Here is a 17450-nt window from a genome sequence, read left to right as displayed (position 1 = left end):
GTGTGACACTGTGATGCCATCTCTCTCTTTCCTGAGTCCATTTCCTGCATGTCATAAATAACTTTGGGCTCCCCCCCTTCACTTCCAGAGTGGAGGGAAGCTGGAGACAGAGAGAGAGTAGCTTGGTGTGTAATCGGAGCTCAGGCTGGCAAACTGCATTCCTTCTTCATCCTTATCTTTATGGCCCTGCAAGGGCCTCGCCTCAGAGTCCCAGGGGTCGCTGAGGTGACACGGTGGTCAGACGTCCGCAGTTACTCTGGCCCTGTGAGCTTGTGGGGAGAGAACCTGATTTGTCTTTAATATCCAAAAATGCACGTATCCGCATAAGTCCAATTTTGGGGGACGGCCTTGCGTTCATATCACTACAGACCCCCCTGTTCATGGTTGCTGGATCCTTGATGTCATCAAGGGTTCATCAGTCTATGAAGAAAAAGAAGAACAGCAGGGCAAAAACCCAAAAATTGGACACGGCCCAGAGACTTTCCGGCCTCTGTGATCGGTAATCATCTTAACATGTCATTATGGCAACACTACTAAAGTCACACATTCGCGACATACACACCAAGGTTGAAAAGCGCAGAGGTGACAAGAAAATAGGGTGCTTAGACCATAGTATAGGGGTCTCTATACCCATTTCTGGTATACCTTTTTACTTCCTCTATTCAGAGTACAGGCTGCTTTGAGTGGTGAGCAGCTGGTTTAAGGGCCATGATAATAGGGGACACACACAAGGGGTAGCATGCAGTCAGAGTGGCTCTTTGTGAAAGTGAGCCTACTTCTATGAGTTTTTTCCTGAAGGAAAACAAATTAAAAAAAAAACACAAACAAAACGGCTCTTATCCCATTCCTAATATTGTGTGGGAGAGAGTTTTTGGTTTTTAATACCCTATTGGTATTTGTCTTGGATCTATGTAGAAAAACAGACAAGCAACAAAATAAAACAAAACAAAAGAAACCTTGAAAGTATTATTGAACTCATCAAATGAGTCCTAACACTTGACTTGTCATGCAAGGATGGTCTTCTCTGAATGTCTAAATGATGTTGTTAGTTTCCGATCCGATTAGTGTTCAGCAACCTTTAGTAGCTGTGACTTATATAGCACATTTTCACTTGTTTAGGGAGAGGTCGGAGATTTTGTTTCAGTGTGTTAACTGCAACCCTACCACAGTAAAGAACTACAAACATGGTGACCTCTACTTAGTTACCTAAAGTAAATATGTCTATTTGGGCACCATGCTGTCATGGCTTTTGAGCCTTGGTCCATTGTCAACTAGGTTTAGTTAGACCATAACTTACACGTGTTCTTGGGGTCACCCTGGGGTTACCTCAAGCTATCATTAGATAGGCTGACATGAGCACCTGGTGCCAGCATTCAGCACTGCTGTCCCTGAATTGTGTCAACAGACTTGGTCAACAGTTGGCAATCTTAGGGTGATATCATTGTTTATGACTGACCCCCCTTATGAGGAGTTGAGTAGTCAGCAAGGCTTGTCGCAGTGATTGATCAGCGCCGCATTATAATGTCACACCTGAAATTGCCAAGTTTTGTATCACATAAGGGTTGGGGTCTGTGAAGTGGCTTAGCATAGCGAGCCACGAGGTAGACTATATGGGCGGGAAATCGAGTTCCAGCGGTCAGGGTGTCTGTGTAGACATGGTGGGCCCATTGAGGGCCCCAAGTGTATTTAGTAAAAGCAAATGGCACGGGCTTCAGGAGCCACGTGGAAAATGTCAAATGTGCTTAATCTATTCGAGCTGCAACCATTCATTAAGCTTTTGACCCATAAGGAGAAGAGCTTTATTGACAGGAGCCACAAAAGAAATTATAGTAGCACTAATGCATGGGTCCAATTTTAATTGGACATAGTAACACTTTGATTACACCTGGTACCCTTAGCATAGGTCGTCAGTATCATTGACAGCGCCTAGTCCTAGGAAAAACAGTTTGTAACAGTGTAAATAGTAGATTATAGGTACGTTTTTAGTTACAATTGATTATGAAAATAAATTCAATCCATTATAAAACTACATAGCCGAGAGTTTCTTACAACCGTCAAACTTAATGTGTCGTTTTTAAAGGAGAAAGAAAAACTTTTCAACACCGCATGGGCCTGAAGTTGAATCAAGCAGTTAACTATTAACACCTATGGGTTTTGGGTGACTACTATATTGGTTTGTATGGGGCGGTTTCATACACGTTTGAAGTGTGCTTTCTCATACCACGCGTGCAAACCATATGCCCGCCCTACAATTACAAGATATAGCAGACCACATAAGTTATTGATTTTTAGGCAGTGCCCAAAAATATATCACACAACTCCAACACTTATAAGTTCCGTCCGGGGACCTATAGACTTGCATAAACCAAAAGGTAATAGGAATTGTTTAAACGACCCCGATGATCATGGTTAGTTCAGCCGCAGTGGTTTACATGAGTTTAAAGAATACGCCTATCATTAAATGACCCAGAGGTGTGTCCTGGTTAGATAGCCATCATGGGGCGGTAGGCTTACGTCACTCCTGTGTGGAAATATAGTACAAGCGTCAACCTCATGTCTGTTGCTATGACTACTAGTCATGCGTCATGGGCAGGACTGGTTTCTGGGAGGGTGCATTGCACGCCTCACACAGAAACATGGCCCATACGTCTCATGACATGACCTTTTGAAATAGACAAAAATTGTTTCGCACAGGTTGCTTGTAATGCACACAAAATTAAGGGTCCCCCCTACAGCATTTGGCTAGGGTAGGACACAAAACTAGAAGGAGTGGTACATGCAGCAAAAACTGGTGAAGTACTAGTGGAATTGTACTTAGTAGGCCGTGTGAAGATGAGACAAGGTTTCCCTGATAATTATTTTGAGGTGTTTAGCTTTGTTCGAGACCTAAAAATTTAAGAGGGATTATTAGTCCCAGGTTCCTTAGTTTAGTTTATTTATTTTTTTAAATAAACGTTTATTTGGTTCGAATAGTAAAGTATCTTTGATTGAGAGAAAAGTCTTTGAAGGTTCCTTTGGGTTTTCCCCAAAATAACCGAGATTCAAAAGAGAAAACAAAATTTTTAAATTTGGAAAAACTAATCAGAGAGAAGTGAAATTTATGCGAAAAAAAAAAAATCTAGTTTGAAAAATTAATTCCAATTCCAAATTTTTTTTTTATAAACCTTAACTAAATTCAATCTCCAAAAATTAATCCCAAAAAAAAATTAATAAAAAAAAAATTCAATTTTTTTTTTTTTTTATTAAACTTTAAATAATTTTAACCAATTATAAAAACTTCAGAATAAACGTGAACAATCTGCAAAGTATCTTTGGCGACCGAAACGTTGAAAAACTGACGGTATTATAACCGAAAATACTTTGCAACTGTCAAGATTTATTGTGTTGTTTCAAAAAGTAAAAAAAAATAATATATAATCTGTTTCCAAATTCGAACTAAGATTAGCTTTCCGAATCAAGCAGTTAACTTATTAACCCTTTACTTTAAAACGAGCTCAACAAACATTAGCTAAACACCTTCAAGTACAATCCTGGATCCTAGTTTGTCTCCACACAACTAGCCATTTACAGTACAATTACCACTTTCACTTTTCAACCTTTGGGAGAGCATTGGTTTTCCATGCGGTCTGTCTATCAAACCGTGACGCGACCTTGATTGTGGGGAATCTGACTATACTGCTGTGTAGGGAGGTGCTAAGATACGGTTAGCGCTAACCATATGAGACCTCATTTATCACAAAGTATAGTAGGTCACCGTTATGTAATTTGTACATTTTGTTGTGATTTTTTTGGCGGAGACAAAACCCATGTCTATATATATAGCTCCCACAACTGTATCACCATCATCTGTCCGGGGGAAACTAGCAGATCAAAACTGCTCGTCCCCCCCATAGGAAAGCACAGAGGAGACACATGTAGCGTTGGGGCCAGGGTCTGTAGGCGCTTTGAAGACATTTGTTTCACTTAAGAGCATGCAACCTTGCAGCTACTCTTTAGTTACTCACAGAGTATCATTCTTGACTGATACACAAACACAGGTAAACTACGTCCCTTGAACTATGGCTGCTTATAAAAATTGCCATACCAACTGTTCTGGCTGTTACAGAGTATAGGGCATGACTCTATTTCTCTTGTGACAGGAGGGGACTTCTTATAGCTCCAGTTGTACAGGTCTGTTGAAGCAACCTGATCTCTACACCTTTTTGAAACGGTGGAGTCATGGCTCTCAACTCAACTCAATACAGCCCACCTAGTCTTTTCTCAGTGCATTAATCACCTCGTGCTGGACAAATGTCTTTGTTTGGGCACTCTCCCTTTTTTTTTCGGAGTGGTCACAACAAACAAAATTGGTGCCTCAATATATACTGCATGGGCCGGCAACGGAAACACTGTATCACTGAGAGGATACTCTAGCGTATACGGAATTATATTGAATGATCGTGATACTGTTATTGGATTTTTAACACTTGAGAGCTTGGTGAGTATGACTAGGTTGCAAAAATTGCGTACGAGTGGCATACAATCAAATACTTTTAGTTAATTTAAGTATGCAGTAGCAGTGTGCAGTGACATTGTTTTCTCATTTAACTGGGAGTAAACAGGATTGAAGTGAAATGTAATTTCAGTCCAATCTTCCCAGAGAATTCAGAAGCCCGGATTAACCGGAACAAATAGCATGGAACTACTCTCATACACACTTAGGACTATGGGCCTAGTTCCGAATGGTAGTATAAAAGAAACTGGGTTTCTTAGGGAAAAAGGCAAAATGTTCGAGCTTACTCAAAACAAGCACTATTTTGATCAGGATTTTGCCAAACTTTGACCTATACCATTGTTTTGTCCTTAATTTGAATTGAGGCGGAAACATTAAACCAATTATACTTAGGCTCCCATCAAATCATGGTGAAATTAGCAGTGGTCACCTACATTCCTTTCTTTAAAGTCCCTTTTGAACTTGCAAGGCCTCACAGCATGGCACTGGAGGTAAAATAATAGGTGCTGTAATTTCTCAAACCGGGTTACATCCGGTACTTATAGTTATTCTGTCTCTTCTTCGTAATATACCTACATATGGGATAACATATGCCAGTATACCACTTTGAAGATAAGAAAACTGGGCTTACATATGTACCCTCTAGTCATCCTGTCTCCTCTTCGTAATACCCTTACATATGTTATCCCATATGCAAGTACATTACGCTGAAGACAAGAACACTGGGGCCACACACGTAACCTTTAGTTTTAATCGTCTGGTAACAGACTCTCATCATTTAATAGCCTAAGATTGTTTCCTAAATAGACGAACATAACTTTGAAATCATCAGGATAAAAATTTGAGGACTTAAAGTACATTAAAATTTGAATCCTTATTCGAAAAGTTAAAAATGTTAACAGCAATTTAGCATGTAATTGTTTGAAATCTTCAAAAAAATTAATTATCACCATAAAATGATGACTTCACGTTGAAATCCAATTCGATTCAGTCAGAGTTTTGTCATAATTAAACCATCGTATGTAGTTGTTCTCTTAACAATCAACAAATCATGGCTTTGGATCGACAGAATAAGAATCATGAATTCAAAATCAAATTAAGTGAACTCATAGGTAAAATTTGGAATAATCAAACAATCACACCAAGTCTTTGCATGTCGTTCATTTCAGAATTTTGGCTCATTTGAAAGCCAGGTAGCCACTGTAGGCTAGTATAAATCAAAGTTTGCGGCGGAGATTAATTGAGATAAATTGGGAACTTGAATAGAATTTATTCAATAAAAGTTCCTATGCTTGTCTTAATTTTAGGAGTAAGTCAACAACATTTAAATTGATCGGTACACCTCTCAGTCCTAGTACTCTACAAACAAGTATCACAGTATCACAATATTCAACAGACATGTTTATGTTGAGCCCAAGCAGGGAGGAGGAGGAGGGGTGATTTCTTGCCATTCTGTCCACGCCTGGATAAACATTTGGGTTGGAAGCTACAAAGCTGAGTGGCAGGGCCCTCACATGAAGGTTGTAAAACTTCCCCCCCAATCCATGTTGGATTCAGTTAGAAAAACACCAGAGCAAGACATTTGGAGTGTGACAACAAACACCCACTACCTCCAAAAATAGTAGCCTAATGCTACCCAAATGCACTTTGCTGGAAAATATCTCATGACGGAGGGAGCCTTTTAATTCCCTTAGGTTAAAAGAGGGGACCTCCCTCACCGTCCAACGTGCTTACGTCACAGGGGGCTTACCTATTAGTCCATAAAATTCAAGAGGGCTGTTTACTCTTTGTCTTGAACTTTTATGAATGAATAGGTGTTTTATTGGAGCCATGTGACAGTGTCTGAGATTTCACCCTGTAGCTCTTGTTAGCCGGTCAAGATGAAATCTGAGACACGCTCTGCAAGACATAGACAAGTCAAAACATCTCTAACGTCTCACCTCCTCTCTCTAGTCTCGCAGAGCCCTATGGTTTTCAGCTGTCTGGTTTAGTCAGAACCAGGCTACTGTCCTTTTTCTCAGAGAGAGAGGATACACCCCCACCTCCAGTAATCAAGTTACTCAGGGAAACAAAGACCCATAAACTTAGTTTCCTGGTTCAGTGGTCAGAACAGAATTTCCATTCCGCTCTGTGCCACTGGGGTTTGAAATTGGGAATCTGAGGATAGGAATAAAATAAAACCATTCCAAATCACAAGTTTCAACCTGTTATTTTTTCAAACACGGTCTGTAAGCTTTTAATGGGATTCTGCGAGGAGGAAGCGTCACAGTTGCTATCCTTTCAGTAATCCCCTCCTTTTAAGACAGTTAAAACTATCTAAAAGGTTTCCTAGAGACCATAACAGCTTTACTAAAGTTATAAATCTCAGTCCAGTTTAGACGTAATTTACACTTGGTTTTGCTTAGATTTTTGTTATCTGATAACTATCTTTCTCTTTTTATTCATAAAAAGGCCATTGTAAATTAGTCAGGATTTAAAAGGGAAAGGCTCTTTCTAAGTAGCTAGTTTAAAAAGAATATTTTTCAACCTTTTGAGTGCCGGACTCACCTTAAAACATTTCTTAATTTGTTTCCCGGGGGGAAGACAAAAACTCTTTTTACTGTGTCTCCTTCGTTCTGCCGAACGCTTTTGAAACAGTTTTAAAAGGGCGGATCAACTTGCATTCAGCGGTTATCAGCAGCAACCCCTTTTATGCTTTTTTTAAACTCAATATTTCCAACAACTGCTTAAAACAGTTCTTAAAAATCTTGAGGCTCTTACTTCTGCTCTTTACTCACACACTTATGGGCAACAAAAGTGCTAGCAGACAGACTTGCTTCAGCACAGATATCCACAGTTATGATCAACTTAATTCACTAAAATTGATTACGAGAGAAAAAAAAAAAAAGAAAACAATAACAATAATTGGCCTATTATTATTCTTATTTTTACCAGAAAAAAATTTTTTTTTTCTTTTATCAAAAATATGATTTTTGATATCTCGGTGTTTACAGTACGTACAGTATTGGGATAAGAGTCTGCCGAACGCGGGGCACCACCTGTAGGAATCACACGCCGAGATCATAACTTCAGCATGGTACAGGACGTAATATTCCATAAATCATATAAATATAATTTATGAATTATTACAATATATATATTGATATATACTGAAACTTACGTCACTGTAACAGTAACGTGAGTTCTTGTCAGACTTGCAATAAATATCCCCATAGTATTACTGTAAACAGAGAAAAATGAATGACACACGCCTTCTTAATAAAAATAGTCTCAGAAATTTATTAATGAAAATAAATGCACAAAAATGATCGGAAATGCCACTGTATTTCGTTGTACGTCATAACTAGGTGATCTTTCATTCAACGTTTAATGACAGGCTGGTGCTGTCCTCAAAGGTCATGACTTAGACCTAGGTAGGTTTCCATCGTAGGCCATATTTTGAAGGAGGCCGGCATGTAACGCCATGCTCTCCATCAATATATGCTAACTACTAGGGAACCAGTTAGATAATTTAGAACCAAAAAGAACGTATTAGTTCCCCCACTCAAATGAGGGCTTAAATGTTAGTAGATAAAGTGGAACCGAGGATATCATGTGGGGAAAGAATTAACAGAAATTAACTACCACGCTGCCTGGAAAATGACGTTTCATGGAGCCTTTTAGGAAGGAAGAAGCCTCTACATACATACAGCATATCGTCAGATAGTTGCCATAATTTCATGTTTCAGACTCATACGACCTGATTGGGAGCCCTTTTGTGACAGTCTTTTTCCAGAGTCCAGTGAGAGGTCAAAATCTTTAGTCTCTGGGAGTCGAGACCTCCCAGAGTGCCGGAGCTGCAGAGAAGAGCGTCCCTGGGGGGGGAACTCTACCAGGGTCGTGGTGGGAGAGACAGTACGATGGGTCGGTGCCCAATACTTTCTCCCACCCCCCGGTTCCTCTGGGATCAGGTCATCATCTGGGTTGAGGCGTAGCAGAGAGGAGAAGCAGGAAGAGCGCTGGAGGGCTGGTGCAGGAGAAGAGAGAGAGAACGGGGTAGCCAGTTCTTTTCTATTGAGAGGGAGGGGTCTTCCTCCTCCTTGGCCCATTGGGGGGCGTGTTGGAGGTAGCTGGAGTGGCCACCTCCTTCCTACAATATGAAAACTAAAACTTCTCTGCTAACTTATCTTGGGGACTTCCTATTAACACATCTGGCTGGACATTTGGAATCACAATGAATTTAGAATCGTCTAGATACTAATCATGACAGCTTTATGTTAAAATAGGCAGCAGGTAAGCCTCGAAGTCTAATTTCCAAGAGAAGCATCACATTTAAAAACACCAAAGTTCATATTATTGTGGTAGTCATAAGACAGGACAATAATTATATATTTTAAAGTCGCCGAACATAACACACAAACAGTTTTATTCACATTTATGTCGCTCATTGTCTGCTCCGCCAGCTAGTGTGTGTGACACTGTGATGCCATCTCTCTCTTTCCTGAGTCCATTTCCTGCATGTCATAAATAACTTTGGGCTCCCCCCCTTCACTTCCAGAGTGGAGGGAAGCTGGAGACAGAGAGAGAGTAGCTTGGTGTGTAATCGGAGCTCAGGCTGGCAAACTGCATTCCTTCTTCATCCTTATCTTTATGGCCCTGCAAGGGCCTCGCCTCAGAGTCCCAGGGGTCGCTGAGGTGACACGGTGGTCAGACGTCCGCAGTTACTCTGGCCCTGTGAGCTTGTGGGGAGAGAACCTGATTTGTCTTTAATATCCAAAAATGCACGTATCCGCATAAGTCCAATTTTGGGGGACGGCCTTGCGTTCATATCACTACACTGTGTATGTGTGTTCATGCAGATGTGTAAGTAAGATTTATTTCACATCTCAGTGAATAATAATCCATAATGTCATGGTTTGGTTTTAACCTGGTTTGAACGTGGACCGTTCCTCTCATGTGAGGTCAGTGCAGACACAGAGCAGTGACATGCTCTGACCTAAAGTGCCCAGCCCAGAGCTACGGATTAAATATTTATCCAACTTTTATGAAGTGATGGTGCTGACGTTCCATCTTAAGTAGCTCACTTGATATTCATCATTCATGCGTTGGAGACAAATGAGTGTGTGTGTGTGTGTGTGTGTGTGTGTGTGTGTGTGTGTGTGTGTGTGTGTGTGTGTGTGTGTGTGTGTGTGTGTGTGTGTGTGTGTTCTTGCATGCGTGTGTGCAAACTGTGCATGCGTGCGTGTGCGTGTGTGGTCATCAGTGGATGAAAGTAACTAAGTACATGTACTCAAGTACTGTAAAATTGTGAGGCACTTTTGCTTTACTGGAGTATTTCCAATTTTCAATACTTGTACTTCTACTCCACTACATCTCAGTGGCAAATATTGTACTTTTTACTCCACTACAATTATTTGAAAATTGAAGTTACTATTTACTTTGTTGATTTCAATTATTTCAAAACATACATTAACCACTTCAGCCCTATACTTTGGCTATTTGAAAATAACCAATCTACAATTTGTATACATTTTAGACATTTGAAAACTTGTGAAATGGGACATTCTGCATATTGAGCACTTTTACTTTTGGTCCTTTAAATATATTTTGATGCCAATACTTTTGTACTTTTACTCAAGTATGTTATGAATACTGGACTTTCACTTGTAACAGAATATTTCTACATTGCAGTATTGATACTTTTACTTAAGTAAAAAATGTGAGCACTTTTTACACCACTGGTGGTCATGTGCCATGTGTTGATTCTCAGATTAAGTGTTGCCTCTACCCCCCCCCCCCTCTCTGTCCTGCAGGGTGATGACGTCCTGACAGTCATTAAGATGAAGGCTCAGTGGCCAGCCTGGCAACCATTGAATGTGTAAGTATTCTCCGTTGTCGTCATAGCAATATCTCGTTTGTTTGTCACATGTCACAACATGGATGTCCAAATCCATAGCTTGCATTGTTTTTCAGAGGGAGGTATTGGAATATTACAAAGCCAACTGGTTGATCTGTGATAATGACCCAGCTCAGGCTCAGACAGAGGCGCCCTGGAACTGCTATCCACATCAGTTTGCACACTATTTTACTCCTATACATTCACATGCATGGATGAACCTTCAGTGAAAATAGGTGAAAGCATCACAACGCGACACGTTGTGAGCTGGCAGATCGCCATTTTCTGCAAAGAGATTTGTTGTAGAGTGGGGAAAAAAGGAGGGGGCCAAGTACAGTGCAGGCCCCTGGAGGACCCTGGTCAGCCAAATATATAGGGTTTAAGTGGTTAATCTCTTATTCATGAGCCAAACAAGGAGCTCATTAGCTGTGCTTGTACAGAAGAGATTCCGTTGAAAAAGGCCTGTGCAATTATGTTTCCTTGAGCACCCAGCCTCAGAGAGGAGCTGAGACTTAAGTCTGACGGTGACGCTCAGAAATTAGCTATTTTCTGCAAGTGACACCATCGTGGGACAAAGTATAAATTAGGCTTTAGTCTCTGAAAGCAAGAACACAGTGACAGAAGCAACCAAATCCACCGAGGATAATGAGCTTCGTATCTTGTTTATATGCAGAATAATTAATCATGCTTAATGTATATTTTCTCCCACATTCAGAGAATGCTCTTTATGCGCTCTATTTAAATCCTCATTTCATTAACTTTACGTGCCTGCACGACAAACACATCGATATCAATCATTTTTATCGCCGATCATCGTGACATGGTGGTTGTGTGTGTGTGTGTGTGTGTGTGTGTGTGTGTGTGTGTGTGTGTGTGTGTGTGTGTGCGTGTGCGTGTGCGTGTGTGTCTGTGTGTGTGGTTTGTGTACCTAAACTATGCAGGCATGCACTGTAGTTGAGTACTGTGCTGTATGTGTGTATCATTACAGTACGGTATATGTGTATACATGCATGTGAGGTATATTATGGGTCTACTCGTATGTGCACTTTCGTGTGTACGTGTATGTATAGATTGTATTTTTGCATTTTAATGTGTTAGGTGACTCTTGAAAGTCTTTGACTCCATGAAGCTTAATAGCCATCTCTAGGCTTCACATCAAAACTAGGCAAACTTGTTTTACGTAAATGGAAGTTTGTCAGTTAACGGTTCCAATTTCCCCTGCTTTGAAAAAGCGGATGAGAGAAATAGAGAGAGCAAGTGATACAGAGAACTGTGTGAGTGTGGTTTGGGGTGGGGTGAGGGGAAGGGGTGCAGAGAGCAAACTGAATGTGAGAATTAATTATCGATTAATTAAAGCTTGTTTGAACACTGGAGCTTAATTAAGTGTGTAGGTTCTATTCATATTAATGTCATTATGTACGGAATAATGGTTTCTGGAATGAAGGGTGAAACCATGTGGAAAGGTAGAAGGACGGAAAGAATTTGAACAAATATAGTATGTAAAAAAGACTGTCTGCCTAATGTGTGATGTTTTTGATTGTTAATGCTCTAGTCTAGATTATTGATTGTTCACATTACATGTAAGGTATTAGGTCATTTTCTCACCTTTGTGTTAGGCAATATGTGGAACCTTCTGAAGTGGGGCTGCAGACAGTGCTTAATTTGTAAATTATTAGGTACCAGCGCTCATGAATCAGACTAAAGGTCATGGAGGGGAGGGGCGCATCTCTCCCTCCCTCCCTCACAGTCACAGACAGACAGACAGACAGACACGCGACGCGTGTATGAAACCATGACATGTTCACGAGCAACGCGGTTTATCACTCTCACTTTTGTCAGGCACAAAGTTCACAGAACACAGACAGATAGCCTACTCACTGCCCAGCTCCGTTAACAACACAGACAGACTACTAGAGAGAGATGTGCATCTGCGTAATGTTACTGTTTATTTACAGACATCAAACTTGGAAAGGAGAGAAAGAACACACGTTTACCTGATCACTCGTCATGGTGTTTTTTCCCCCTCTCTCTCGCTCTCTCTTGGGATTATATTCCTAATAAAGAGCACCTTCTACAGTACATTTACCGGAGCCCAGCAGGCAGGTACCGGAGCTCGACTACGGTCAGTTCCGGCACAAATTAAGCCCTGGCTGCAGATGTACAGTAACAATATTTTTGGGGTTGGACAAGCAAGGCGCCCTATACTCGCAAATGTCGCTGTCTGTCTGTCTGTCTGTCTGTCTGTCTGTCTGTCTGTCTGTCTGTCTGTCTGTCTGTCTGTCTGTCTGTCTGTCTGTCTGTCTGTCTGTCTGACTGTCTGTCTGACTGTCTGTCTGACTGACTGACTCTCATGGGACTCAAGTCTGCTTCTGCCGAATCAGTTCGAGTTGCATACCAATATAATAGGCACAGAACAGGTTATGATCCTATGCTTTCCTTACTGATTGTTCCCACTTCTTCAGCATAAGACGTGAAGTTAGCTTGACCAAATATGATGCCTAGGGAAAGAGAATGCCCCGATTCTTCATGGTTTCACTATAACTTCATTATATTGTAAAGCCCTATCCAGATGGGATTATTACTGTGTTGACCTGGATATAAGATTTTATTTTTCTTGAAATGCATCTGAAGAAGTGGGGGCATCTTATATTCGGGTTTTAGACCTTTAAATGTCAATAGACATTCACAACAGATAGTGCCAAATATCTTTCTTGAGCCACTTGTCTTGTGTGTCTTCATTTTCCAAAATGTTTTGGGGACCTCAGATACCTACAGTATATTAACATGCTGAAAAACAAAAAGTATGTCATACAAATTATGCAGTTAAATCAATTTGCATCTTCCCTCCTTTCAAAATAACTCTTCCCCCATAGAGTAGCTTATTCAGTAATATCTTGCATCTGCATGAAACAGGTGAGGAAAGGGGGGAAACAGTATATAATTCACATCACCGCTTTCAACAATAATGTACACTTATTATTTACACTGTGGTCCAGATATAACCAAGGTTTTACCTTGTCTTGTTTACAGATTTTTTCCAGACACATTTAAAAAAAATTATGGATTTTACACATGCATTATCATACGTTACAGCAGCAATGAATCCACTGAAACCCAGAGAAAGACTCAAGAGATAATAAGAGAGAGAAATAGACAGAAAGAAAGGTAGACAAATTAAAATGCAGTAGGAAAAACTGTGCCATGGCACAATGTCAGAACTGTGCTAGTTGGGAGACAAGTTTAAGGAGCATGTGGAATTTACCATCGACTGACAGTTGTCTAATTAAAAACTCTATATAATATTGATAAAATTAACCCCCCCATGCCCAGCTCATTTGCATACTATACTGTACGTGACAGGGAACGAGATACTTGGTCAGAGTGACGCTATTAAGATTCTAGGTAAAGTATTGCAAGTTGTAGTGTGTTTGTTGAGATAATTTTCAATTATATTTTCAAGTATCTTATCAAATGACATAAAGGAATGTTTATAGTACTCACAACAGACATGGCTTTGAGCCGAGCATTTCCCTAGGAGCACACGTGACCTTTACACTCATGCAAATGCAACCGCCTACACATAAACACATAACTATGCATTTACAGTATAATCTTACTACAGTGCACACATGCATGCACTCACGCACGCACACATGCACGTACATGCACGCACATATGCGCGCACACACACACACACACACACACACACACACACACACACACACACACACACACATACATACACACACACACACACACACACACACACACACACACACACACACACACACACTCTCTTGGGGATTGGAATTTGGCATGCAAAGTCAGGACTACCATACACATGCTTGTACCAGGCGGCAAGCATCCAGATCTGGAAACGCTGCAGTTCTCATTAATGGCCTAGCAGGTGTCGCTGATTCCTGACTTTACACTTGATTTTATTACCGTAGTAAACATTGTCATAAATACTTTATGCTTTCAGTCGCTAGTTTAAAGTCTTCTTTCAACTATCAGGATATGCATTTTGGTAAATTATGGTCCCATTGATTTTGAAATTGATGATAAAGTAGTGTATGCTTCTAGGGTTTCTACTGGTTCTACTGAGTGAAGACCCACTCTCGTTGCCCTTTCACCCAATAGCATTCTTTTCCGGTTGCTTTTCGGCACCGTCCAAGACGGTGGATTTGAATTAATTATAATAATAATTTAGTGAAATAGTGGCTTCAAAATGAGTCTGTAGAAACCACTGGTGACGTCACGGCTCCCTTCGTCCATATGTCTTTTTACAGTCTATGGCTTTAACACATGGGAATGATCCGCATCCTCTCGCTTGACACACACACACACACACACACACACACACACACACACACACACACACACACACACACACACACACACACACACACACACACACACACACACAGACACAGACACAGACACACACACACACACACACACACACACACACACACAAGCTGGTGATATCGAAAACATTTTCACACAATACTCCTCATATCATTCCTATTAGACCTTGCTAACAGAGATCACTCAATCCGTCTCACAGATGATGATAAAAGCAACCCCTCGCCCTCCACCCAGTCCCAGCTGTCACACTGTTGCTATCTCTATCGCTTTTTCTCTCGTTCTCAGTCAATCCCGTCTGCTCAGTTCTTGGGTTGGAATAGCTGCACCTATGACAGCTATACCTCCATTCCAAACATGCACGTTTCTCCCACTCCAACTCCCACTTCCTCCTTTCAGGCCTCTCTAACAACCAGAGGACTGCCTGAGCTTTCCGTGGGCTCCATTTGATTAGCAGGATCCATTCAGCCACCCAGCCAGGCAGGGAAATAAGGGGGTTGTCAACAGTAGGAAATAAGGGGTTTTCAATAATGAGAAAAAGCTCTTAATGAGCTGCCTGCTTTATCTGTGTCTGTTGCTCTGAGAGCTAGGGTGATGATTATTGTGGTTTGTGGGTGTGTTTATGTGCTTGTGCTTGCATTTGTGCTGGGGCAGTAACTGAATTTTAGTGGAGAGAAAAGCGGATGGTAGTCAGAAATAATGGAGATTGCCAGGCATTTAGGTAATACCCAGTGTGAGTGTGTGTGTGTGTGTGTGTGTGTGTGTGTGTGTGTGTGTGTGCGTGTGCGTGTGCGTGTGCGTGTGCATGTGCGTGTGTCGCACTTGTCTTGACAAATGATTGACAGTGAAACTAATTACACCTGGTATTAGGCCAAGCCAAGGAGATTAATTGGGGATTGGTAGATCCTGATTGCACGCTAAAATTATCACCTGAAACAATTAGCCAATGATTCCTTTCCTCCTGGCTGTCACCATGCCAGTGTAAACCTATTTGGCTCCACGCAGCCTGTCGTGTCCTCTCACACTAATAATAATGGCCTCTGAGGATGTGAAATAGACTTAATCCCTTAAGAACACATGAGTTGAGTCCTGGATCCCCTGGGTTTGTGCTCAGTGAACACCGGAGGTCTGAGGTTTATCTCACACAGCCACCTTGCCCCCATACAAAGGTGACTTGTAATTGGCAGTCAAGGAGGGATGGATAGAAAGCAAAAGTGAGAGAGTAAGGTGATGGGGGTGTTGGAATCTATCAACTTTAATGACCTAAGTGAAGTTCTCTAGTTTAACTCCAGGGTTGAGAATAAAAAGAAGCTTGTTTATCCAAGCTTATCCAACCGAGGGCAAGCATTTTGATCAGCCCCGGCTGCAACAGACTGCTGACATACTGCCCCCAAGGCTGGATAAAGAGGGCAACTACAAATGTTTATTACATTGCCATAGAGAGAAAATACATAAGTTGAAAATCCTGTACAAACGTTTTCCTGTGTCATGTGTGTTGTACTAATGTACTTGCTGTATTTCATGAACTCTGAAGCTGGGCATTTCATAATCTTGTAGATTGGCTATATTCGGATATTCATCGCTAACCAGCAGCTCTTAGCAGGTCTTTAATAAACCAAAAATACATTTTCAAGTGCGTTGCAAGTTTTCAACCATCAGGAGAGAGTTTTATATTGTTCCAGTTCCATTTTTGTCTGCTCATTTATTTGTCATCAGTTGTTTATGCTGTGTGAGTAAATATTACACCCACGGCCACATGCTTTACCAATTGCAACTTGGCTTCCCTATTTTGGCCACTTCATGATATCAAAAAAGGATATTTATTCAAAAACAAGATGAAATGGGGACATACAGTTTATATAGGCTATAGCGTAGCTGTTGGGCAGACACGCCGCCTGCCCAACAGCTACACTATAGCCTATATAATCTGTATAATTCAAAAAGTGAAAATAGCCGACCTACAAGCCAAATAAAAAAGATTCAGCTTGTAGGTATGCTATTTTCAAATCGTTTTAATATTTGAGCATTTCTACAATACAGCAATGCATTGATAAGAAAGTAGCCCACTCATTTGAACCCTTGAATACTGTACTTGAGTATTTAAATTAAAAAAAACTTCAAGAAGCAAGAAGAGTTTTAATTGTCACTTGCACAATGAAACAACCAGGTAATAGCAATTAAATAGACAACACTGGACACGAACACGATAAAACTGAAGGTTAGTGTAGGGTCTTGACTTAAAGACAGGAACAGTATATTCAATGTCAAACTGTGTATCTGCACATTATTATTCTCGTGTGTCTCCTCATGAGAGAACCTTCGGTAACGTTGAATGGTCTCGTCCACGGCTCTCGTCCTCTTTCGTCTTTGTATCCATGCCCATGGATCTCCGAATAACGAAAAAATAACGACAAACAACAAGACGGATGAACTCCACAGAATGCATCCACACAGGCTGCATGCTGCAGTGTTGTTGTGTTGACGATAGCTCTGGTCCAGAGCGTTAGCGAGTTAGAGATAAGTTAAGAACTCGCTAACGCTTTGGACCAGAGCTACTGTATGTTGACAATGACACAGCTCACAGAGACGCATAAATGTCGCGTGTGCATGTCGTCATCATTGACGTCATTGCAGTTTTTCAAACACTTCCCAACTCTTCACTCATCCTCACTCGCTAATAGAAACACACAACACGGCACGGCGCGGAACGGCATGGCA

At 41.0% G+C, this 17450-nt stretch overlaps 1 protein-coding gene across 1 annotated transcript in view; it reads left to right on the top strand.

Moving 5' to 3' along the window:
- Positions 1-17450, top strand: part of LOC308096815 (spondin-1-like) — a 116704-nt gene that overhangs the window by 67529 nt on the left and 31725 nt on the right. Inside the window, exon 7 of the mRNA XM_080444281.1 lies at positions 10285-10349. Within this exon, the coding sequence (XP_080300407.1) occupies positions 10285-10349 (65 nt within the window). The remainder of the gene's footprint in view (positions 1-10284; positions 10350-17450) is intronic.

The sequence above is a fragment of the Gymnoscopelus braueri genome (genome assembly GCF_963280865.1).
Source record: "Gymnoscopelus braueri genome assembly, chromosome: 1".
NCBI lineage: Eukaryota > Metazoa > Chordata > Actinopteri > Myctophiformes > Myctophidae > Gymnoscopelus > Gymnoscopelus braueri.
This window is presented reverse-complemented; position numbering and strand designations above follow the sequence as displayed.